This window comes from Rhinopithecus bieti, unplaced genomic scaffold (assembly GCF_001698545.2).
Source record: "Rhinopithecus bieti isolate Rb0 unplaced genomic scaffold, ASM169854v2 scaffold_9899, whole genome shotgun sequence".
In the NCBI taxonomy this organism is placed as follows: domain Eukaryota; kingdom Metazoa; phylum Chordata; class Mammalia; order Primates; family Cercopithecidae; genus Rhinopithecus; species Rhinopithecus bieti.
In genome coordinates, this window is record NW_016806979.1 from 1776207 (window position 1) to 1798348 (window position 22142).

The 22142-nt window shown below is 57.7% G+C and overlaps 2 protein-coding genes across 3 annotated transcripts; one reads left to right on the plus strand and one right to left on the minus strand.

The window, feature by feature from the left end:
• Positions 1 to 3925: 3925 nt before the first annotated feature.
• NDUFAF8 (NADH:ubiquinone oxidoreductase complex assembly factor 8) lies at positions 3926 to 5951 on the minus strand. Of its 2 annotated transcripts, none has more exons than XM_017879281.1 (3): positions 5753 to 5951; positions 5518 to 5632; positions 3926 to 4240 (listed from the first exon to the last, which is right to left on the minus strand). In XM_017879281.1, the coding sequence occupies exons 1-3, from the start codon at positions 5834 to 5836 to the stop codon at positions 4125 to 4127; spliced, it is 315 nt and encodes a 104-aa protein (XP_017734770.1). In that variant the 5' UTR covers positions 5837 to 5951; the 3' UTR covers positions 3926 to 4124. The 2 variants fall into 2 exon arrangements, with proteins under 2 accessions (XP_017734770.1, XP_017734771.1); XM_017879282.1 differs by having other exon boundaries at positions 3943 to 4240; positions 5522 to 5632.
• An 83-nt stretch (positions 5952 to 6034) lies between these two features.
• Positions 6035 to 18393, plus strand: TEPSIN (TEPSIN adaptor related protein complex 4 accessory protein). Its single transcript, XM_017879284.1, is given in 13 exon segments — positions 6035 to 6198; positions 7708 to 7780; positions 8093 to 8184; positions 8361 to 8454; positions 11401 to 11468; positions 11730 to 11808; positions 11943 to 12014; positions 13412 to 13586; positions 13741 to 13854; positions 13953 to 13978; positions 13981 to 14047; positions 16006 to 16138; positions 17192 to 18393. Coding segments are annotated over 13 exon segments (1590 nt in total). The 5' UTR covers positions 6035 to 6150; the 3' UTR covers positions 17741 to 18393.
• The last annotated feature ends 3749 nt before the right edge of the window (positions 18394 to 22142 follow it).

Below are 22142 nucleotides of genomic sequence, written 5' to 3' on the forward strand. Positions count from 1 at the left end.
GGGCCGGGCCTGGGGGGACCGTGTTGGTGAAGGGTCTCTGCGCGGAGGGCCGGGCCTGGGTCTGGGGCCCGTGTTGGTGAAGGGTCTCTGCGCGGAGGGCCGGGCCTGGGGGGACCGTGTTGGTGACGGGTCTCTGCGCGGAGGGCCGGGCCTGGGGGGACCGTGTTGGTGAAGGGTCTCTGCGCGGAGGGCCGGGCCTCGGCCTCTGGCGGTGTCTTCTGCTTGCACCTCTTGATATCCTTTGGCTTTTTATTGTAGTTTCTTACCTTGAAGGATGTCACTGGGCAGCCTGAAGACTGGAAATTTTTTTTCTTTTGAGACAGAGTCTCACTCTGTCGTCCAGGCTGGAGTGCAGTGGCACAATCTCAGCTCATTGCAACCTCTGCCTCCCAGGTTCAAGCAATTCTCTTGCCTCAGCCTCCCTAGTATCTGGGACTGCAGGCAAGTGCCACCACGTCCAGCTAATTTATTTTTTTATTTTTTGTATTTTTAGTAGAGACCGGGATTCACCATGTTGGCCAGGCTGGTCTCGAACTCCTGACCTTGTGATCCACCCACCTCAGCCTCCCAAAGTGCTAGGATTACAGGCTTGAGCCGCGGCGCCCGGCCTGAAGACTGGAAATATACTAGAGGGAAGCTTCTGGAGGCTGAGTGGTGACGCCTGTGGAGTCTCGGGGGCTGGGAGGAGACTGCAGGGCCGGGGCTGCGGGGCCAGGGGCTGGGAGGGGCTGCGGGGCCAGGGGCACTGCTCAGCATTTGGGAGGTACCCCACCAAGGGGGTTCAGTCCTGGTCATTTCTGTCTTTCAGTCTCAATTAAAAACAGTTGGCCGGACGCGGTGGCTCAAGCCTGTAATCCCAGCACTTTGGGAGGCCGAGGCGGGCGGATCACAAGGTCAGGAGATCGAGACCATCCTGGCTAACACGGTGAAACCCCGTCTCTACTAAAAAATACAAAAAACTAGCCGGGCATGGTGGCGGCGCCTGTAGTCCCAGCTACTCGGGAGGCTGAGGCAGGAGAATGGCATGAACCCGGGAGGCGGAGCTTGCAGTGAGCTGAGATCTGGCCAGTGCACTCCAGCTTGGGTGACAGGGAGACTCTCTCAAAAAAAAAAAAAAAAAAAAAAAAAAAACAGTTCCAAATGAACCACTGCTCAGTGGTAAAACGCCTTCTGGACATTCCCCTCAGATTGGAACTCCATTTGTTAAATTGCTCAAAGTGAGATTTTCATTCTGGCTGGATTTCCCCAAATATCTTGCCATGACCCAGTTTTCTTTTTCTTTGGAGGTTATTCCACCCTCCCTGCTTTCTGCTGAGATGGCTGCAGTTGGAGCGGGCTGCCCTCAGCCAACACAGAGGCATCCATGACAGCTGTGCCTCTGCTGTCGCCCGTCCCACTGCACCCCGGAGTCCCTGCACCCCCAGCCACAGGCAGGGTCACCCGCCCCCATGCACACTTCCTTATTCCTGCCCACCCCCAGCCCAGGTGGCAGCCCCTCAGGGAAGGAAAGAGAAACTTCTTTCCCCAGAAGCCTCACAGACCCCTGGGTGGGGCCTCTCAGAACAACACAGAGGGGCCCCAGGGCCAGGCTGCACTTCCTGACCAACCAGAGGCTGCTCCTATCTGGTCAGTCCTGGTGCAGGTCACTGGGCCATGGAGCCTGCCTCTGGGGGCTCAGTTCCAGAGCAGGGCCGCAGGGATAGTGCTGGCCCGTTGCCAGTGGTACTTCTGTGCGGGAACAGACTTGCACAGCACGCTGGCCGAGGGACGGATTGAGTGGAGCTCAGCCCTCCAAGAACTTCCGGCATCGCCTGAGAGCCAAGGCATTTGCTGTGGTTTGAATGTGTCCCCTCCAAAATCCAGGAGTTGCCTAAGTGATAGTATCAACAGGTGACTAGGCTGTGGGCTCCCTTCTTGCTCCTATGATTAAGAGCCTTATAAAAGGACTGGGCGCGGTGGCTCACGCCTGTAATCCCAGTACTTTGGGAGGCTGAGGTGGGTGGATCACCAGGTCAGGAGATGGAGACCATCCTGGCTAACACGGTGAAACCCCGTCTCTACTAAAAATAAAAAAAATTAGCTGGGTGTGGTGGCGGGCGCCTGTAGTCCCAGCTACTTGGGGTGCTGGGGCAGGAGAATGGCGTGAACCCAGGAGGCAGAGCTTGCAGTGAGCCAAGATTGTGCCACTGCACTCCAGCCTGGGCAACAGAGCGAGACTCTGTCTCAAAAAAAAAAAAAAAAAAAGCCTTATAAAAGAGGCTGCACGCAGCATGCAGGTCATTTGCTCTCTTGCCCCTCTGCCTTCTCCAGCATGAGGATGCGGCACAAAGGCCCTCCCCAGACACCAGTGCCTGGATCTCGGGCTTTGCAGCCTGCAGAGCTGTGAGAAACCAGGCTGTTCTTTGTAAATCACCCAGTCTCAGGGCTTTGTTAGGGCAGCAGGATGGCCGAAGTGCACCTGAAGTAGTTAGAGCTCTGCACTGTCGCTGCAGTGCGGAAACAGCAGAACCCCTCCCCCTTCCCTTCCCCTGCTCCCTGCCCCTCCCCCACTCCCCCCCAGCTTCCTGAGCTGTCAATCGATGTGGTGCTGAGATCCAGTCACTCAGGGAGGAAGGGCAGAGCAAAAGTGGAGGAAGGTTTGGAAGGAAAAAGAAAATTTGGAGTGGCAGAAAAGACGGTGTCCCCAGGAGGTCTGAGAGCTGAGTTTGGAGGTGCGGGCCACACTGGGCCACAGAGAGTCTGGCAGGTCTGTCACCACCTCACACACGGGGTGAAGGACAGCAAGGGGGAGTGCTGGGAAGACAGGTCTGTGGGCGGGACGGGAGGCTGGCTTTGGAGGGAGAAGATGCAGGAAGCTCTGCCAATGAATTGCCAGAGAACGGAGGAGAGGGCGTGACAGGGCTAAGAAAAGGACGTTTGTGCAGTGAGGCTCGCTCATGGATGAGTGCTGGGCACACGTTAAGAGGAAGGCAGGGTGGGGGCAGCCGGCCCTGCATGCTGGGGAGGCGGGTCGGGTGGGTCATGCCAGCACACGACATGAGTCTCTGGCCTGTGCATGGATGGGCTGTGGTGGCTTCACCCCAGCACTCTGGTCTGGATTTCTGTGGTTCCCAAGATGTGACACTATCCTGGCCCTTGGGACACAATCCAGCGCTCTGGCCTGGCTCCTGCAGACCCACCACCCAGATCAGACCGCAGGGCATTTGGCCCTTAGGGGAAACCAGGCTAATTCTGGGGTAGCATCTGTAGGAGGAAACATGGAGGAACAGACCTCAGCCCACGGGCTCAGCTGCTAGCACAGGCCTGGGGGCAGGTGCAGGCTGCAGCCCCATGACAGTGCGACCTCCACAGCCCCAGCAGGGGGCTCTCAAAGCAGTCCCCGCCACGCCCTGCAGGTGGCGCTCAGGCCCCACGGACTCCCAGGTCTCAAGGTCAACAAGAGCCTGGGCAGCATCAGGATGTGACCCTTCTCACCTTAGTTTTAGGTCAAGTGATGTGACAGGGAGGGGGAACGAGAGGGCAGGTGCCATCAGTGACGTACCTGGGCTGCTGAGGGGGGCGACCAACCCCGCACAGGAGGGGCAGTGGCTGCTGGTGCTCTACACAGGCCCCTCTCGGAGACTCAGGCCCTTTTGTGAAGAGCCCCCGCCCCGCCCCGTGTCCAGGAAAGCCACCTGCGAGGAGCCTGCCCCACGGAATGTCCCCTCGTGGTGCTGACGTCCTTGTCTTTGGTGTGTGCTGTATACCCATAGCGAGATCTGCAGGCTTCACCAGACTCACATTAAATACCTTAGTGAGAATGTTTTAAAATGGGGACCTTGAGGCAGGGTGTCCCCGAGTCCCAGCCCTTCCAGTTTTGGGGGAAAGGCTTTGGGTCCCCCCATTCCACTTCGGAGAGGCCAAGACCCACATGTCACAGTCTGCACACAGTAAGCCCCAGGCTGCAGGACTTAACGGAGTCTTTATCGTGGCTTCCATTACATCTTACTCTAACTCAGATTTACAGACACAACACTGGAAAACCAATTCCTGCTCTACCCACGCCTCAACTTGTTAAGAAGAAGAAACACAGGATCTAACACCCAAGAATGTCACATCTTCGCCATTCCCACTTCCTTTCTGCCCTAGGCATTCAGTGTGTGCCACAAGGGGCCATCAGGACGAGGGCACCGCACCCACGGCAGCAGACAGGTGTGAAGCTGAGTCCCTCCTAACAGCCTCGCTCCAGCGTCTTCTTGGCCTGCAAGATGAAGTGTTTTGTCTGAATGGCTTGCTTCCAAGTTAGATATGGCTCAAAAGAAAGCTACCACACTAAATGTCGTGTTCTACGCAAGTACCTTACAGAGAGCATGGTGCTGGCATGTGGTGGGGGCTCGACTGGTTGGAGCCTGGGCCCCATGGGCCAGTTCTCTGGGCCACTTGTCCATGGGACAAGGGCCTCATGACACTGTCATGGAACTCACTGCTGCACCCTCCTCTGAACCCCCACCAGACGCCACATTGGAACCCAAGCTCTCATAAAGGGAAAACAAGAGCCCCCCAACTTTTTTTTTTTTTGAGATGCAGTCTCGCTTTGTCGCCCAGGCTGGAGTACGGTGGCGCAATCTCGGCTCACTGCAACCTCCACCTCCCAGGTTCAAGTGATCTTCCAAGTAGCTGGGACTACATCACCAGGCCCGGCTAATTTTTTTTTTTTTTTTGTAGAGACGGGGTCTCCGTATGTTGCCCAGGCTGGTCTCAAACTTCTAGGCTGAAGCAATTCACCCGCCTCAGCCTCCCAAAGTGGTAGGATTACAGGCATGTGCCCCCATACCCGGCAAAAAGTGCAACTTCTGATGAGTCACCCACCCCTGGATCCAAGGCTGCTAGGGCCGGGTAGGGATGAAGGCCATGGAGCTCTTGTTCAACTACCCTTTCTCTGATCCAAATCTCCGGATTAATAGCTCCCAGTAAAGAGTCAGCACTGGCATCAAGGCCTACCCCAGATACACTGAGGTGATACCCAGAGAGGCTGACACTTAGGGAACCAGCCTCAGAATGACTTAAAGCCCCCACGGGCAAGAAGCCCTATCGTGCCAGTTGTGAGGGTGGCTGGGGGTGCCCGGCAGGACAGGTGCTGAAGGAATCCACCACTGCAGCTGCACGGGGCGGCCTGCAAGTGAGGGAGATGAAGACCCGGAAGGTGCTGGGCACTTTTTGGGAGTCCTGTGTTGGGTCGATCCTGGTCTGATACCCCTTGGCGGCAGTGCTAACCCGAAAGCTTACGCGTTTTACCAGGCGCTTTAGTGCACATATTTCCCATCCTTTCTGAGGTTGGTGCCAGTCCCGTTTTACAAATACGCAGGGACAAGCCCTGGACGGCCGAGGTTTCGCGGGCTCGTCGGTGGCTCGGTGGTTTGGTCAGCCGGCGTCTAAAGCACGCGGCAGGCGCTCAAACCTTGAACCAACCGGAAAGCAAAGGAAAGCTGGGGCCCCCTGGATCTTGGAGGGGAAGGGCTAGGAGGGGCCCGCACCCACCTACCGCGGCGGCGAAGCAGCTCCGCAGGGCCTCGAACTCCCGCGCGCAGAGGTCCTTGCTCAGGCGGCCGCCCGGGGCCGTGGAAGCCTGCACGCACCTGCCGTACGCCGCGGCCTGCGGAGGGGATGGGCGCGGGTCATGGGGTCCCTTGACCCCGTCACCGCCCTCCCTCCCAGTCACCTCCCCGCGCTGCTCCTCCTGTCCAGCAGCACTGGCCTGCCCGCGGCTCCTCACCTCGGCCCCGCAGGCGGCCAGCCGCTCGGGAAAAGCGCGGAGGCGGCTTCGCACGCGGCCCCACACAGCTCCGTTCACCGACATGAGCGGCTGTTCCAGCGCCCCTGGACGCCGTCATCTTAGGTCCGTCCTCTTCCGGTGTCAAACAGCTTGATAGGTCGGCGCTTCCGCCCATAACCTTTCCTGAGCTTCTTAATTGGCTAGAGCCCCTGCAATTGGCTCTTGTCCTAGTCTGTCTGTGCCCTGGGACTTCGGATTGGCCTAGGCTCAAATTGTTTACGAAGCCAACCTCAGGGCCCGCCCCACCGCGAGGGATTGGCCGGCGGAGCCAGACCCGCGCAGTGATTGGAGAGCCCGGGCCTGGCGGAAGCGGGGCAGACCGGGAGGGGACTTGGATCATGGCTGCCGCGCCGCCGCTACGGGACCGCCTGAGCTTTCTACACCGGGTGAGTGAGGGCGGTCCGCCTGGGCCCCGGCCCCACGGCTTCTCTCGAGCGCCGCGTTCCCCGGACTCGCCCCGGGCTTGAGCCGTTGACCTTGCGTCTCCGCGTCGGGTAGCTGCTCCTGGCCCCTTCGCCCGCGCCGACGCCCCTGAGCTGTCCGCCCGCCGCGCCGTCCCGGGGCCTCCCAAGCCGGACCCACCGAGCGCAAGGGCGATGGGCACAGCCAGACCCTGGGGGAACGAACAGGCCTCGGCCAGCATTTAGTGGGCTCTGACAGGAGGGAAGGAGCGGCGGACCCAGTGGACGGGGAGCCGCTGTGTCCGTGCTGCCGGCGCCCAGGTGGCCTGGCGCCCCGCCGTCCTCCCTGACGGTGGCATTTCAGAGGACCCCAGTCCTGGAGAGGCACCCCTGGGTTGCAGAGAACACAGACATTTCGAAGGGACAGGGAAGGACACACCGTTGTAAGCTCCTCTTAGTAAACCCTCTGAGAAGGAGAGGCCGGGCCAGTTCCCAGGTGTCGTCCTCAGCAAACTGCCCTCTTTTGTCAGCCCTCAGCTTTCCTAGGCTGGACCTCAGAGGGGGCTGGGTGGGCCCAGGGCGCGGCCTTGGGCTGCCAGAAGCCACGCTAGGGTTGGTCAAGGCTCTCAGTGCAAGGTTTGGACAGAGTCGTTCTGTGCTGCGTTCTGCAGTTGTCAGCTGTCACCTGCAAACCTGTCTAGCTCCCCTTAGGGCTTGGTGGGCAAGTAGTGTCAGTGAGGTGTGTCCACAGCCTCGGGAAACACTTCAGGTCCACGTTTTCGTGTGTTGTCACTAGATCTCCGCCCTTCCAATTGAAAGGCTTCATCAACTCACGTGGTCGGTCCCATGCTTGTCCTCTTAAATACTCTTGAACTCTATTCTGTCCTGAAACTGAATAATGCAAAAATGGGTGGTTCCAGTTTTCATCCCTATAAACCGTACATCTTTGTGCCAGTAAGGAAGCATGAAACGAATAAGTACATCTGCTGTTAGCGAACATAAAACACACGACATCAGTTGGTTCTTGGGGAGCGATGGAGCCAGTCAGGCTGAGCAGCTGTCACTCTGCCAATCCGGGCTCTTGGGAGGTGGAACCATTCATAGTCCCCTGCATGGAAAAGGGCTTGCCTGGGCCTTGTTTGGCTTTGCTAGTCAGTAGGTAGGTGCAGGAGAGGTACTTTCAAATAGCCTTACGTGCTGGTAAGTGCAGGGAGGCTGGGGGCTGTGTCCCATCATAACCCAAGTGGCACAGCTCCTCCGTGGAGAACCACCACTGATTTGCCTCTTCTCCAAGGCTGTTCATCCTTGACTGTTGAGAGAGGACCCTGCTGCAGCCTCCCTGTGGCCAGTAGCACAGCTCTCACCCCTTCCCAGGCCTCTCTCCGGCCATGTCAACAGCAAGAGGTGGGCCGTTTCCATCCCCTTTGGAGGGCTGTGGACCCACCCCTGTGGGAGATGGCACCTCATCATGGCGGGGCTCTGGTTCCCTTTCAGCTCCCGATTCTTCTGAAGGGGACATCGGATGATGATGTCCCATGTCCGGGCTACCTGTTTGAAGAGATTGCTAGTATCCTTCCTCGACGTACCGTGTGGGGGAAAGAACGGATGGCAGGGTCCAGAGTGGTGCGAAGGGTTCCTGGGGATTGTGCCGTCCCTAGGGGGATCCGCAGCGCCTTTATCATTGTAAGCAGCCATGGGTGGGGTCTGAAGGCTGCAGTACTGATGGCACAGGAGACCTGAGAAGCCCTGCGCTCCTGACCGCAGAGCCTGCAGTAGGCGCCTCCAGGGAGCATGGACTGAGAGGTCCCAGGGCCCGGTCTCCCTGCGGCCCGGCGCAGCCTTCACCATCTCGCCCTTCCCTAACCCGAGCGTGCCACAGAAATCTCCCACGAGTCTCCGGGCAGCAGCCAGTGCCTGCTGGAGTACCTCCTGAGCCGCCTGCACAGCAGCTCCGGCCACGGGAAGCTCAAGGTGAGCCCCCGGGTGGTCAAGGGTTAGGCCTGAGGCCCGGCCCACGGTGGTGAGGCTGGAGGAGCAGATGAGCGGCCCAGGGTGGCAAGCAGCTCTGTGCCCTTTGGGTGCCCTGGGCCCTGCCCTGGTGTCCCGTGTCCGGCCCGCCCAGCACTGCTGACCGCCCCACTCCCCAGGTGCTGAAGATCCTGCTCTATCTGTGCAGCCACGGCTCCTCCTCCTTCCTGCTCCTCCTCAAACGCAACTCTGCCTTCATCCAGGAAGCTGCAGGTACAGGGGCTTTGGACAATGGGGGAGGGTGACAAATCCTCCAGGCTTGAGAAGGAAGACTTCAGCCAGAGCCCTCACCTGGGCCTGGTCCCCATCAAAGACCCGCCTTGCTGATCCTGGCCCATCCCTGGCCTCTCCACCCGCTGCCCACCCTCACCCCAGCTGGCCTACTCGGCCTCCCCTGACGTGCCCTGCCCCTCCCTCTGCTGGGTCCTCCGTGCCTCCCATGCGTCCCTGGGCCTTCAGCTGCATCTGTCCCTGTGCTTGCTGCCCTGGGTGCCATTGTTTGTTTCTCTGTGTGCCCCGCAGGTCTTCCCCCTCCATCCCAGTGCCCACACGTAGCAGACTCAGTGCCTGTTCACACGTCCTCCTCAGGCTGTGGGTTCTTGTTCTAGGGCTGCTCCTCAGAGCCCAAGACAGAGGGAAGCCATGGGAGGGCGGGACTGGGAGGCAGGAGAGGCGGGGCCCCGGCCAGTCGGTCTGTCCAGGCAGCAGGTGGGTCTGGGGGAGCCGTCCCGCAGGCTGGGGGGCAGTCCCTTGTGCCTCTGCCTAATGAGGACTTGTGGGGGCTTGGCCTGAGATCTTCCATGGGGCTCCAGGTGGTCACTGGGCACACCATGTCTGGACCCCAGCCCAGCCCCTGAGAGGGGAATTCTGGGGAGGGAGACTGAGTCTCTGTCGTGCCGCTGCTTGCTTATGGAGACCCTGAGCATGTCCGTCCACGGGGCTTACCCCAAAACCGGCGTCGAAACCAGTCTTGCCCCACTTTGTGACAAGTGGGCATGCAGCTCTAGGTGTCCCTCAGGGGCCAGTGCCCTGGGCCATTGACAGTTGTGACACATGACTTAGGCGGTAGATGCCCCTGAAGGAACGGCTGTGCAAGGGTGCTCTCGCCATCCTGATAGAGCGCCTCACAGCTTTGGGGCCAAGGCAGTAGCAGCCATTTATCCTCACCATTCAGCAGGTCAGAGGGCCCCGGGCTCCCAGGCCACTCCTGTGGCTGTGGTTGGTGCATGTATGTTGTGGCTTCAGTGGTCTCGGGGACATGCCCTGGGGTGGGGGCTGCAGCAGGTGGGGGGATGGGGCACGGCAGGCCCCAAGGATGGGAAAGGCTGTTCTTCAGACCCTGGGTTCTTGTTGGCACTAGAGTCTCTCCTGTGCAGAGGCAGTTGTGGATGATGGCTGTCGCCTGCCGTGCCTGGGCACTGGCCCTGGGCGACGCACAGGCTGTGGGAGGTATCACGACAGTCCCCGTGAGGAAGGCAGGTGCCAGATGCTGCACATGAGAGACGGGGCGCCCCGCCCCAGATGGCGGGTGTGCAGCGAGGATGGCCCACCCCACACACGCAGAGAGTCAGAAAGAGGAAAGAAACACAAAACGCAGCTGGCAGTTAAAGACAGGTTTTCTGTTTTTTGGGGGTTTTTATGTTTTTTTTTTTGAGACAGAGTCTTGCTCTGTCGCCCAGGCTGGAGTGCAGTGGCCGGATCTCAGCTCACTGCAAGCTCCACCTCCCGGGTTTACGCCATTCTCCTGCCTCAGCCTCCCGAGTAACTGGGACTACAGGCGCCCGCCACCTCGCCCGGCTAATTTTTTGTATTTTAGTAGAGACGGGGTTTCACCGTGTTAGCCAGGATGGTCTCGATCTCCTGACCTCGTGATCCGCCCGCCTCAGCCTCCCAAAGTGCTGGGATTACAGGCGTGAGCCACCGCGCCCGGCTCAAGACAGATTTTCTTTAGTTAAAACCTGAGAGGCGCCCCCAGCCGACTGTGGTCAGAAGCCCTTTCTCTTACAGACTGAGAGTGTGTATTGGTTTTAGGGTGAGGGGCTCATCAGAAGCTCGGAATGTTTATGTGTGTGGAGAAGCTCATGGCAGGGTTGGAAGGACGGGAGGTTATCTTGGGACAGACATCTTGCCAGCCCGGAGGTGGATTTTCTGAAAGCTGGCGTCTTCCCGGCCGGAGGAGGGTTATCTCGGGCTGGCATGTCTCTGGTGGGGGAGGAGTTTGGAGTGTTTCTGGTTGGAGATGTTATTTGTAGTTTATGGTTGTGCTGACTTTAGCCATTAGGCTGATGCCCTTTGGATTTAGGCGGTTTTTGGTTAAGGTGAACTTTAGAATGAGGGGCTTGTCCGAGATGGTGATGCTCCTGCTCTGTCACAGAGGAGGGCCAGCGCGAGTTGGCAGGCGAGTGCCCTGGGCTCCTGCGGGAAGATGGCAGCTGCAGGGGGTCACTTTATCCAGCCACTGACTCAGCTTGCGGCTGCCACCCTGGGCCCAGGGACAGCCAGGGGCGTCGTCTGCGAATCACAGGGCCAGCCTGCCAGGGTGGAGACAGGCAGCCAAGGGGCACGAGTGGATTCGTCTGTGACTGAGGCTCTCCAGGGGTTCTCAGAGGCGTGGCTCTCAGCATGAGCCCTGAAAGGATTCCTCGGCTCCCGGTGCAGGCTCAGGGGGCCCTGGGGCCGGAAGATTTAAGGAAAGAAGTCCCAGTTCCCCGTGAGAGGAACTCTCAGGGCAGGGGAGCCCGCGGCGGCTGAGACTGGGGATGGGTGGGTCCAGGTGGAGCTTTCAGGCTGTGATAAGAAGGCTGGTTTCTCCCTCCAGGCCCCAGAAGCCTCCGAGGGGTCCCTGGTGCACCTGGGGCAGGGAGAGTGGGCTGTGGGGAGGCCGCACCAGCTCAGGCACCAGGGGTTGCCAGCCCTGGGGGAGACGAGGTGTTTGCGTGGAGAGAGACTCGCCTCTGTGGGGCATGGGTGGGGGGAGCCAAGGGTCTGCTCTGGTGTGGCCTCTGCGGGGTCCTGGAGGAGGGCGTGCCAGTGGCCGTGACAGAAGGGCCCGGGTGGCAGGAACTTGCCACCCCGGAGTGGGCCCAGTTCACCATGTTCTGCAGGGAGCAGCGGTGCCAGGCTCAGCCCTGCCCCCCACTTGCCTTTTATGTTCTGCAGCTTTTGCGGGGCCCCCAGATCCTCTGCACGGGAACAGCTTGTACCAGAAGGTTCGGGCGGCCGCGCAGGTGAGCCCAGGAGCAGTGTCGCTCTGCGGGGTGCCCTTCCTCCTGTAGAGGGGCAGGACTGGGGCCAGGATGTCAGCTGGGGGGTTTGCAGTTCTCCTGCCCGGGACCCCTGCCTCTGCTCCTTGCTGGTGGACACAGAGCCTGTGTCCAACTGAGTGGCTCAGAAGTATCCAGGGGACAGAACAGAGCTGATACGAGTGGCAGGGCGAGTACAGCAGGCCCCGGCATGAGGACGCTGAGGGCCTCCGCCTCCCCGTGTAGGACTTGGGGAGCACCCTGTTCTCGGACACCGTGTTGCCACTGGCTCCCTCCCAGCCTCTGGGGAACCCGCCTGCCACAGGTAGGTGACCGAGGGGACTGTGTCCAGTCCCGGCACCAGGTTTCTGCCTCCCTGAGTGTCCTCGGCATCTGTGCCACCCATGGGCAGGGCCGACGGTGGGGGCCGACTTGCCGCTGACAGAAGACCCTCTGCAGGCATGGGGTCCCAGGCCAGGCCGCACAGCACCCTCCAGGGTTTCGGCTACAGCAAGGAACATGGCCGCACGGGTGAGTGGGAAGGGCCTGCATGGGCCCTGGCATCTCAGGGTACAGGGATGAGGAGGGCAGTGGGGGCCGGACCATGCTGCCTCACCTGGTAGCTGCTGCCCCCGTCTCCTCCCCTACATGGCCTCAGCCCTTCCTGTGGCTGTCCCCACTGCTGCCGTGGGGGTGGGGCAGGTGTGGCCAGGGCTGCTTTACGGACAGGAAAGAGAAACCAGGCTGAGCAAGAAATCAGGGCTGGGCCCCATGGCAGGGGTGAGTCCCACTCCGAGAGGGGCTGAGGGCTGTGCCCCTGGCTGTAGTGTGAGTAACTCAGGCAGTCCCGTGTGGAGCTGTTACAAGCTGAGGCAGTGCCAGTGGACAACTACTTGTTAGCGCCAGAAGAACCACAGGTGGCACCACTGCCTGCGGCTGGGACCCAGCCCCCGGCCCAGCTGTGCCCTGCTGCCAGGCCCCGGGCGGTGTCTCGCCGCTCACCGTTAGGCTGTGTCACACTGTCCTGCACGCAGCCCAGGGCTCCTGCTGACACTTTGGTGTGGGGGCACCTTCTACAGGGAGCTCACGCGGGAAAGGCCGGCCCCTCCCCAAGCCCTGGACACACCTCCCTGAGCCAAGGCCGAGCCCAAGCCCCTTAGGACACCCTCACCCCCAGAGGACAGAGCAGAGGGATGGAGGCATAAGTGCTGTGAGCTGGGGTGTCCAGGCCACTGGGCGTGGGAATGCCAAAGTGGAGTCCACCGGGAGCTTCCAGAGGGCCTGGGGGCCCACCTGGAGGCCTCCCTACCTGCAGCATGTACCCCGACCTCCCCAAGCCTGAGCAGGGAGCCCATGCGGGCACCCCGCTCCCAGAGAACGTGGGTGGGGGCCGCACTGGGCGGCCGTCCCATCTCCCTCTCCTCAGGTGCAGGCTCGGCAGGCGAAGCCTTCCTCTCCACCATCCAGAAGGCCGCAGAGGTGGTGGCCAACGCCATGCGCCCCGGGCCTGAGAGTCCCAGTACCCAGAGGCTCCTGCCGCGGGGTGACACCTACCAGCCTGCCACGATGCCTTCAGCCAGCCACGGTCCCCCAACCCTGGGGAACCCACTCCCCGGGGCTATTCCAGGTCCCCGAGGTATCGAGGCGAGGGCTCCTCCCCTTGGGGTCTGGGTCACTCCTTCCTGTCACCGCTGGGGCTTTGCAGCCATGGAGGCAAATCCCAGGGCCTCCCACACAGCAGGAGGGGACGGGACCCGGGTGGAACCAGATGCCCACTGGGGCTGGTGTTTGCTGAAGCTGGAGCCAAGGTGGCCACCCATCCTCAGCTCAGGACTCAGTCCCCAAGGCCTTGGTCCCGGGCCCCGGGAGGTGGGCATGGGGCTGGCCTGAAGCCCTGGGGATCTCACGGGCCATCCTGTTTCCTCCAGCTGTGGGACATCAGCCTGGGCAGGCCGGAGGGGGCTGGGACGAGCTGGACAGCAGCCCCAGCTCTCAGAATTCCTCCCAGAACAGTGACCTGAGCAGGGTCTCAGACTCGGGCAGTCATTCCGGCAGCGACAGCCATTCAGGGGCCAGCCGGGAGCCGGGCGACCTGCCAGAAAGGTGAGTGGGAGCTGCTGGATATGCGGGAGTGGTCTCGGAGCCACCACACCGCCCCCCTCCCAGCGCGGCTCCTGCTCTCCAGGTTCTCCCCAGGGTGAGGCAGGGGTGGGGGCACGGCCCCACCTCACCCTTGACCCGGCCATGCCCCCAGCAGGGTTGAGGTGGTGGCCCTGAGTGACTGTCAGCAGGAGCTGAGCTTGGTGAGGACTGTGACTCGGGGACCACGCGCCTTCCTGAGCCTCGAGGAGGCACAGCGCTTCATCAAAGCGTGAGTGCGCCTGGACCCGCCCGGCTCTGCCCCAGCCCCAACCCTGGGCGAGGGAGAGGGGACGGCCGCATCACCACCCAGGTGTCCCTCTTGTGCAGGGTGTGAGGCTTGCTCAACTGTGAGGCTGTCTACAGCTGCTGACCTGCCACCTGCGTGGGACCAGTGAGTGCACGCAATTTGGTGAGCTGCGCAGGTTGGGAGGGCGTGACTGGTGCGCATGCCTGTGTGGGATGTCCTGTGTGGGTGTGTGTGCGTGTGTGTGCTCGTATGGTATACACTGTGGTGAACATTCCTGTGTGTATGGCTGTGCATGTGCACATGTGTTGTCTGGGTTGCATGTGCCTGTGGTGTATGCTGTGCATTGTGTGCATGTAGTACGTGACTTCATGTGTGTGGTTGTGATGTATGTGCCTGTGTGTGCTCGTGCGTGACATGAAGTTGACGCGGGGCATGTTGCGGGGCCGTGCAGAGGAATGAAGGTAAGGTGATCAGAGCCAGCAGGTCAATGTGCTTCTCGCTGGGAGTCTTCAGGAGCCGGGTGAGGGACATGGCTCTGGTGTCCGGAGCCGGCGAGGACTGGCTCTGGGACAAGGATGCGTGTGTTCCGGGAGGCCGGGGTTGTAAGGCGGGGTGGGGACAGGGCTCTGGTGTCTGGGGAATGGGTGTTAAGGCGGGGAAAAAACAAAAGAGAGAACAGAAGACAAAAAAAATCTGTTGTTCTGGATTGCTGGGGTGTAAGGCAGGCTGGGACAGGGCTCTGAGGTCTGGAAACTGGGGTTAAGGCGGGGTGGGGACAGGTGCTTCTGTGTTCTGGAGGCTGGTGGTGAGAAGGGCGGTGGGGACAGGCTCTGGATGTCTGGGATACCTGGGTGTAAGGCGGTGGGGTACAGGGCTCTGCGTGTTCTGGAGCTGGGGTGTAAGGGGTGGGGACAAGGGCTCTGGTTGTCTGGGAACTGGTGGTTTAATGGCGGTGGACAGGGCTCTGGGGGTGTTCTGGGAGCTGGGGGATAAGGCGGGTGGGCCACACCAGGGTGGGGGACAGGCTCTGGTGTCTCGCGGAACTGGGGTTAAGGCGGTGGTGACAGGGGCTCTGGTGTCTGGGGCTGGGTGTAAGGCGGTGGGGACAGGGCTTGATGTCTGGGAACTGGGGTGTAAAGCGGGGGGACAGGGGCTCTGGTGTCTGGGAGCTGGGGTTAAGGGCGGTGGGACAGGGCTCTGGTGTTTGGAGCTGGGGTGTAAGCAGGTGGGGACAGGGCTCTGGTGTTCTGGAGCTGGGGGTGAGAAGGCGGTGGGGCAGGGCTCTGCGTGTCTGGAACTGGGGTGTAAGCGGTGGAAGGCTCTGGTGTCTGGCGAACTGGGGTGTAAGCGGTGGGACAGGGCTCTGGTGTTGGGAATGGTAAGGCGGTGGGGAGGAGGGCTCTGGTTTCTGGAGCTGGGGTGTAAGGCGGTTGGCGGACGGCTCTGGTGTCTGGGAACTGGGTGTGTAAGGCTCGGTGGGCGGGGACAGGGCCTCTGTGTGTTCTGTGAGCTGGTGTGTGTGGTGTAAGGCGGTGGGACAGGGCTCTGGTGTTCTGGAGCTGGGGTGTAAGGCAGTGTGACAGGGCTCTGGTGTTTCTGGGCTGGGGTGTAAGGCGGTGGGGACAGGGCTCTGGTGTTCTGGAGCTGGAGTGTAAGCGGTGGGGACAGGGCTCTGGTGTTGGGAACTGGCGTGTAGGCGGTGTGGCAGGCTCTGGTGGGTTCTGAGCTGGCAGTGTAACGCGGTGGGGGACAGGCTCTGGTTTTTCTGGAGCTGGTCGGTGTAGGCAGTGGGGACAGGCTCTGTGTTTCTGGAGTGGGGTGTAAGGCGGGGGGACAGGACTCTGGTGTTCTGAGCTGGGTGTAAGCGGGGGGACAGGGTCTGGTGTTCTGGAGCTGGGGTGTAAGGCGGTGGGGACAGGGCTCTGGTGTTCTGGAGCTGGGGTGTAAGGCTGTGTTCGGGAGCTGGGGTGTAAGGCGGTGGGGACAGGGCTCTGGTAGAGCTGTCCCTGGTGCCTCCTGGCACTCTGGTCATTGAGGAGGAGGGAGAATCGGGAGAGAGATGGCCAGTCAGACCCTCCTGGCATGGACCTGCTGCCCCATGGGTGCTGATGTCCCCTTGCTTCGTCCGCAGAGGGCCCTGTGTGCCATCGCCTCCCTGGGGAGCGCCGACCTCCTTCCCCAGGAGCACATCCTCCTCCGCACACGGCCGCGGCTGCAGGAGCTCAGCATGGGCAGCCCGGGACCTGTGACCAACAAGGCCACCAAGGTGGGCAGCTGCAGAGTCCCACACACCCCGGGGTCCAAGCGTACAGCAGGACATACACTGCAGTCCACGGCCACCCTGTCCCTGCCTGGTGCTTGGTCAGCCCTTCCCGGACCTGCCTCCCGAGTCCCTGTCCCACTGGCAGAGGGAGCAGCAGTGAGTCAGGGTCCTCACCTCCCCACTCCCTCCTGCCTTCCACCCCAACTCCGCAGCACTCACGGTACACTGGCCTCTACCTGTTCCTGGAAGCCCCCAAACTCCTCTGCCTTAATGTTCCTGCCCTTGTGTCTCGGCTTACACCCACCTCTTCCAGGAAGCCCTCCCTGACTGCACATGCAGTTTGCCACCCATGACCCAGCTCATGCTCAGCTCCCAAGCTCCGGAGGGCAGAAGTGGTTCCATTGATCTCTGTGCACTTGAACACTCTGAACTGCCTAGAGGCTGCTGGAATCACACTGGGAGGCCTCTCTCTGCTACCAGGCCCTGGCACCCTCCCTCTGCCTGTGGACACCCCCAGCTTCTTTCTTCCTGTTTTCTCCCTGGCTGCTGGAAACACAGGTCCTCAGTCACCCATCTCCAAGTCATCCTTATCTAGCTCACCTTTCAGTCAGAGCGACAAGTGAGCCTGGGGTTTGCACCACCGCAGGCGAACCTCATAGTGGGGTTTCTAAAATGGGCACGCTGGAAGAACCCTGCGTCCAACAGTTGGAAACACCCAGATGTGCCGGGCCACGTGTGTTCACTCCCTCCAGCAGTGCCTGGTGGGTTATGACGGGGAGGGTGTCCATTGGTATAGTAGTGAGTGAAGGAACAAGATTTGAGGTGTGTGTGTGACACCTGCCCCCTGTCGCCAGCACCAGCCCAACAGCTGCTCTCTGGGATGACAGCTGGGTGCACTGCTCCAGCCCCCTCCTGGCAGCCGGCGTCCTGCCCAGAGCTGGCCCTGCCCTCTGAGTGGAGGAACTGAGGAGGTCCTAGGGAGAGGTGGGCCCTGGTCCCCACAATTTCCAGGGTTGCATAGGAACCTCCCTGGTTCCTCCTTCCTTCCTCTTTCAGATCCTGAGGCACTTTGAGGCCTCCTGTGGGCAGCTGTCCCCTGCCCGGGGCACCTCAGCCGAGCCTGGCCCCACAGCCGCCCTCCCAGGCCCATCTGACCTGCTGACCGATGCTGTGCCTCTTGCTGGGAGCCAACTCTTCCTCCAGCCTCTGAGTTCAACCGCAGTCTCATGCCAGAGCCCTGCTCCCTCATCTGGGATGCCGCCCAGCCCTGTGCCCACCCCACCCCCGGATGCCTCCCCCATTCCAGCCTGCGGAGACCCCAGCAAGGCCAAGGCCAGACTGGCAGAAAGCAGGGGGTGGGGACCTGAACAGGTCCTAGGGGGCACAGACAGCCCAAAGAGAGGCCCCAGCAACTGTGCATGGAGCCGCGACTCCTTGTTTGCTGGTATGGAGCTGGTGGCCTGCCCCCGCCTGGTGGGGGCCGGGGCTGCTGCAGGAGAGTCCTGCCTTGATGCTCCCCGAGCCCCCCAAACATCATCCCAGAGGACAGCAGTCAAAGAGCCTCCTGGCTCAGAGCCGTCAGCTTTCGCGTTCCTGAACCCCTGACCCGATGGCCTGGCCCTGGAGTCGTCAGCTTCAGCTGCTGCCTGGGGGCTCTGTGTTTCCTGAGCAGCCTCAACCGCAGCTGCTACAGTCTCCAGGCAACTTGACCTGAGAGGAGGACCCTAGGGCTACCTCAGTTTCCCCCATCTCCTCTGCCAGAGGCTCTGGCTATTTGGACTTGAATCCCTACAAGGGATAGGCAGGTGGCAGGGCCCCAGAAGGGTTGATCTCAGGGGTCCCAGGGGGCAGCCCCTGCTTGTCTTGCCCTCAGAGATGAGGTTTCTTGTGTGAATATGGAAGTGACTACCAGGTTCTTTATTTCATTTTGATCTCAGCTCCCTCCTTCCCCAGGAGGTCATGAGCAGCAAGCCACCGCCTCCTCATCCCTTCGGGGTGGGCTGGGGGCGGAGGCTGGGTTTGGTGCACGTGGGTTGAGGGTGTCTTGTCCGGGCTGCCTTGTGCTGTCTGGTCTTTGACCGTTTCAAGTTTCAGATCCCCACGTGACCCTTCCCTGGCTCTCCCCTGCTCCTTCGTGCTGTAATTGCTTCCTGCACACGAAGCCTCTGATTGGAGCCTCTGGTCCGTCTCAGAAGAACCTTCCGAGAGCACTGGGGTTTATGCGTTCTGAATAAACACTACTGTTTACATGAAGCCGGGCCATTTATTTTTCTTTTTTGTGGATGTGCATTTTAATAGAAATGCCATCAGTAAGGGGCACACACAGGACTGCTTCCTCAGAGCAGGGACCGCGCTGCTCCTGAAACGTGGTAGAACCCCCCCAGTGGCACTCTTCTCGCAGTTAACCTTCATGGCAAGGTTTTAGACTATGAGACTCAGTTTGTTAAATAAATAATAGACTATGTGGGTTCTCTATTTCTAATTTCAGCAGTTTGTGTCTTCAGGGGATCGGTCCATTTTATATCAGTTGCTGAATTTGTGATTCCGTTTTTTGCAGTATTCCTTTATTCTTCATTTCATGCCTGTGGGGCTGTAGTCACGCTACCACGTGCTTCCTGTCATTCCTTAGGATCACTTGTTTTCCCTTTTTCTTGGTCAGGCAGTTTATTAATGTTAGTTTCTTCAAAGAACGAACTTTTGGTTTTATTTTTTTCTACTTCACTAATTTGTTTTTCAGTTTCCTAGTTCACTAATTTCTGTTCTTCATTGTTTCCTTTCTTTTGCTTTGGGCTTATTTTTATTTTTTCAGTTTCTTCTTCTTTTTTTTTTTTTTTTTTGAGACAGAGTCTCGTTTTGTCACCAGGCTGGAGTGCAGTGGCACAATCTCGGCTCACTGCAACCTCCGCCTCCCGGGTTCAAGTGATTCCCCTGCCTCAGCCTCCTAAGTAGCAGGGATTACAGGCGCCCACCACCGTGCCAGGTTAATTTTTTGTGTTTTAGTAGAGATGGGGTTTTACCATGTTAGCCAGGATGGTCTCCATCTCCTGACATCATGACCCACCCGCCTCGGCCTCCCAAAGTGCTGGAATTACAGGCGTGAGCCACCGTGCCCAGCCTATTTTTTCAGTTTTTTAAGGTGGAAGCTTAGATGATTTATTCGTGATCTTTATTTTCTAATGTGACCATTGTAATGCTATAAATAGTTCCTGTGAACACTACTTTGGCTGCATCCTGTGAATTTTGGTACATTTAAATTTTTATTTAGCTCTAAATATTTTTTTTTTTTTTTTTTTTTTTAAGACGGAGTCTCGCTCTGTCACCCAGGCTGAGTGCACGTGGCTGGATCTCAGCTCACTGCAAGCTCCGCTCCTGGGTTCACGCCATTCCTCCTGCTCAGCCCTCCGGGTAGCGGGACTACAGGCGCGCCACCTTCGCCCGCCTAGTTTTTTGTAGTTTTTAGTAGAGACGGTTTTCCCCGTGGTTAGCCGGATGGTTCGATCTCCTGACCTCGTGATCCGCCGCCTCGGCCTCCAAAGTGCTGGATTACAGGCGTGAGCCACCAGCGCGCCGGCCTGCTCTAAATATTTTTACATTTATCTTGAGACTTCCTTTTTGTCCAGTGGGTTATTTTAAAGCATATTATGTTATGATTTAATTCTGATAGCATATTTTGTATGATTTCTGTTGTATTGTTTAAAGATTTCAAGCCTAGGCAACATAGCAAGACCCCATTTCTACAAAAAAAAAAAAAAAAATTAGCCAGGCATGGTCCCGGCTACCCAGGTGGCTGAGGCAGGAGGATTGCTTGAACTCCACAGGTCAAGGCTGCAGTGAGCCATGATTGTGCCATTGCACTCTAGCTCTGTCACCCAGTGCAGTGGTGCAGTCACGGCTCACTGCAGTCTCAACCTCCTGAGTTCAAGCAGTCCTAAGCAATCCTCATGCCTCAGTCACCACACATGGTTTTTTGTTTTTGTTTTGTTTTTTTTGGTAGAGACAGGGCTCTCGCTGTGTTGCCCATGCTGGTCTCCAACTCCTGGCCTCCTGCAGTTCTCCCACCTCAGCCTCCCAAAGTATCAGGATGACAGGCATGAGCTGCTGTGCCTGGCCTCACACTTTCGTTAAGGATTTCAAACTTTTGTTAAAGTGTGTTTTATGGCCAAGAATATAGTTTATCTTGGTGGATGTTCCATGTACACTTGGTCTAGAAAACTAGAGATCAATATCCTTCAGGAATACAGATGCAAAATTCCTCAAGAAAACAACAAAATGAATCCAATAATATATGAAAAGTATAATACATCACTATAAGTGGAATATATCCCAGGGATGCAAGGCGGTTTCAACCTAGGAAAATCAGTGTAATTCAATCCATCAGATTAACAGTAAAGAAAAACCGCATGTTCATCTTATGCAGAAAAAGCAAGAAACAAAATAAATTCAACATTCACTCATGACCCCAAAACGCTCCCAAATTTGACAAGCTAGAAATGTAAGAGATCTTTTGCGTGGCAAGGGGCTTCTGCAAAAACCCCTCAGCTGACATCGTGCTTACTGCTGAAGGACTGAATGTTTTTCCCCTGCGATTGGAAAGAAGGCCGTGGTGTGCACGCTAACCATTTCTGTTCAGCATTACACTGAAGCCCTGGTCGGTTCGATAAAGCAAGAAAAAACAAGAAAGCCAGGCACGTTAGAAAGGAAGAAATAAAACATACTGTTCACAGAAAACAGGACTGTAGAAAATCCCATGAAATCTACCAAAAACTTCCTAAGAAGTGAGGTTAGCAAAGACACAGGCTCCAGGGTAAATACACTAAAATCAATTACACTTGTGTAATAGCAATAAACAATGGGACGTTAAAGCATAAAAAACTACCATTTGTAATGGCACTCCAAAAATGAAATAATTAGGTGTAAATTAGAAAGATATAGGTAGGATGTGTATGCTGAAAACTACAAAATACTGAAGAAAGAAATCAATGAAGATCCAAATCAGTGGAGAGATATACCATGTTCATCAATTATGGTGTCAATTCTTCCCAAATTACAGGTCTACAGATTTAGATAGTGACAAGCTGAAACTAAAATTTATAAGAAAACTCAAAAGAATTGGAATAGCCAAGGTAATTTGGAAAAAGAAGAACAAAGGACTGAAAACCCGATTTCAAGATTTACTATAGGCCAGGTGCAGTGGCTTACATCTGTAATCCCAGCACTTTGGGAGGCAAAGGTGGGAGAATTGCTTGAGCCTAGGAATTTGAGACTAGCCTGGGCAATAGGTGAGCCCCCCATCTCTGCAAAAAAAAAAAAAAAAAAAAAAAAAAGGTGCACTAATCAAGTGGTATTGGTGAAAAGGTAGAAACACAGATCAATGGACTAGTATATTGTTCAGAATAGACTATATGGTCAACTGCCCTGCTACAAACATGTAAAGGTTCTTTTTGAAAATTTTTTGCATATAGAGGCTTAATGAAGAAAGAGCAGCCTTTCAACAGATGGTACTGGAACAACTGGGCCTCCATATGCAAAATAGAAAAAAAAAGAACCTTGGCCCATACCTCACACCTTACATAAAATTTAAACTGAATCATAGACCTAAATATGAAAGCTAAAACCATAAAACTTCTAGAGGAAAACAGAGGAGAAAATATTGTCTCTGGATTAGCCAATGTCATCATATACAAGATATAAAAAGCACAAATAATAAAATAAAAAGTTGGACTTTATTAAATTTAAAAACTTCTCTTTGGGCCAGGTGTGGTGGCTCATGCCTGTAAGCCCAGCACTTTGGGAGGCCGAGGTCAGAGGATCACTTGAGGTCAAGAGTTCAAAACCAGCCTGGCCAACATGGCAAAACCCTGTCTCTACTAAAAATACAAAAATTAGCATGGTGGTGGGCGCCTGTAGTCCCCGCTACTCGGGAGGCTGAGGCAGGAGAGTAGATTGAACCCACAAGGCAGAGGTTGCAGTGAGCCAAGATCATGCCACTGTACTCCAGCCTGGGCAG

What these genes read in the sequence shown, in the direction of transcription:
- NDUFAF8 (XM_017879281.1), bottom strand. Translation starts at nt 5,836, where the DNA reads ATGTCGGTGAACGGAGCTGTGTGGGGCCGCGTGCGAAGCCGCCTCCGC. An exon ending in TGGCCGCCTGCGGGGCCGAG is followed by an intron (nt 5,633 to 5,752) that starts GTGAGGAGCCGC and finishes TCCCCTCCGCAG; the next exon opens with GCCGCGGCGTACGGCAGGTG. An exon ending in CTGCTTCGCCGCCGCGGTAG is followed by an intron (nt 4,241 to 5,517) that starts GTGGGTGCGGGC and finishes TTCATCTTGCAG; the next exon opens with GCCAAGAAGACGCTGGAGCG.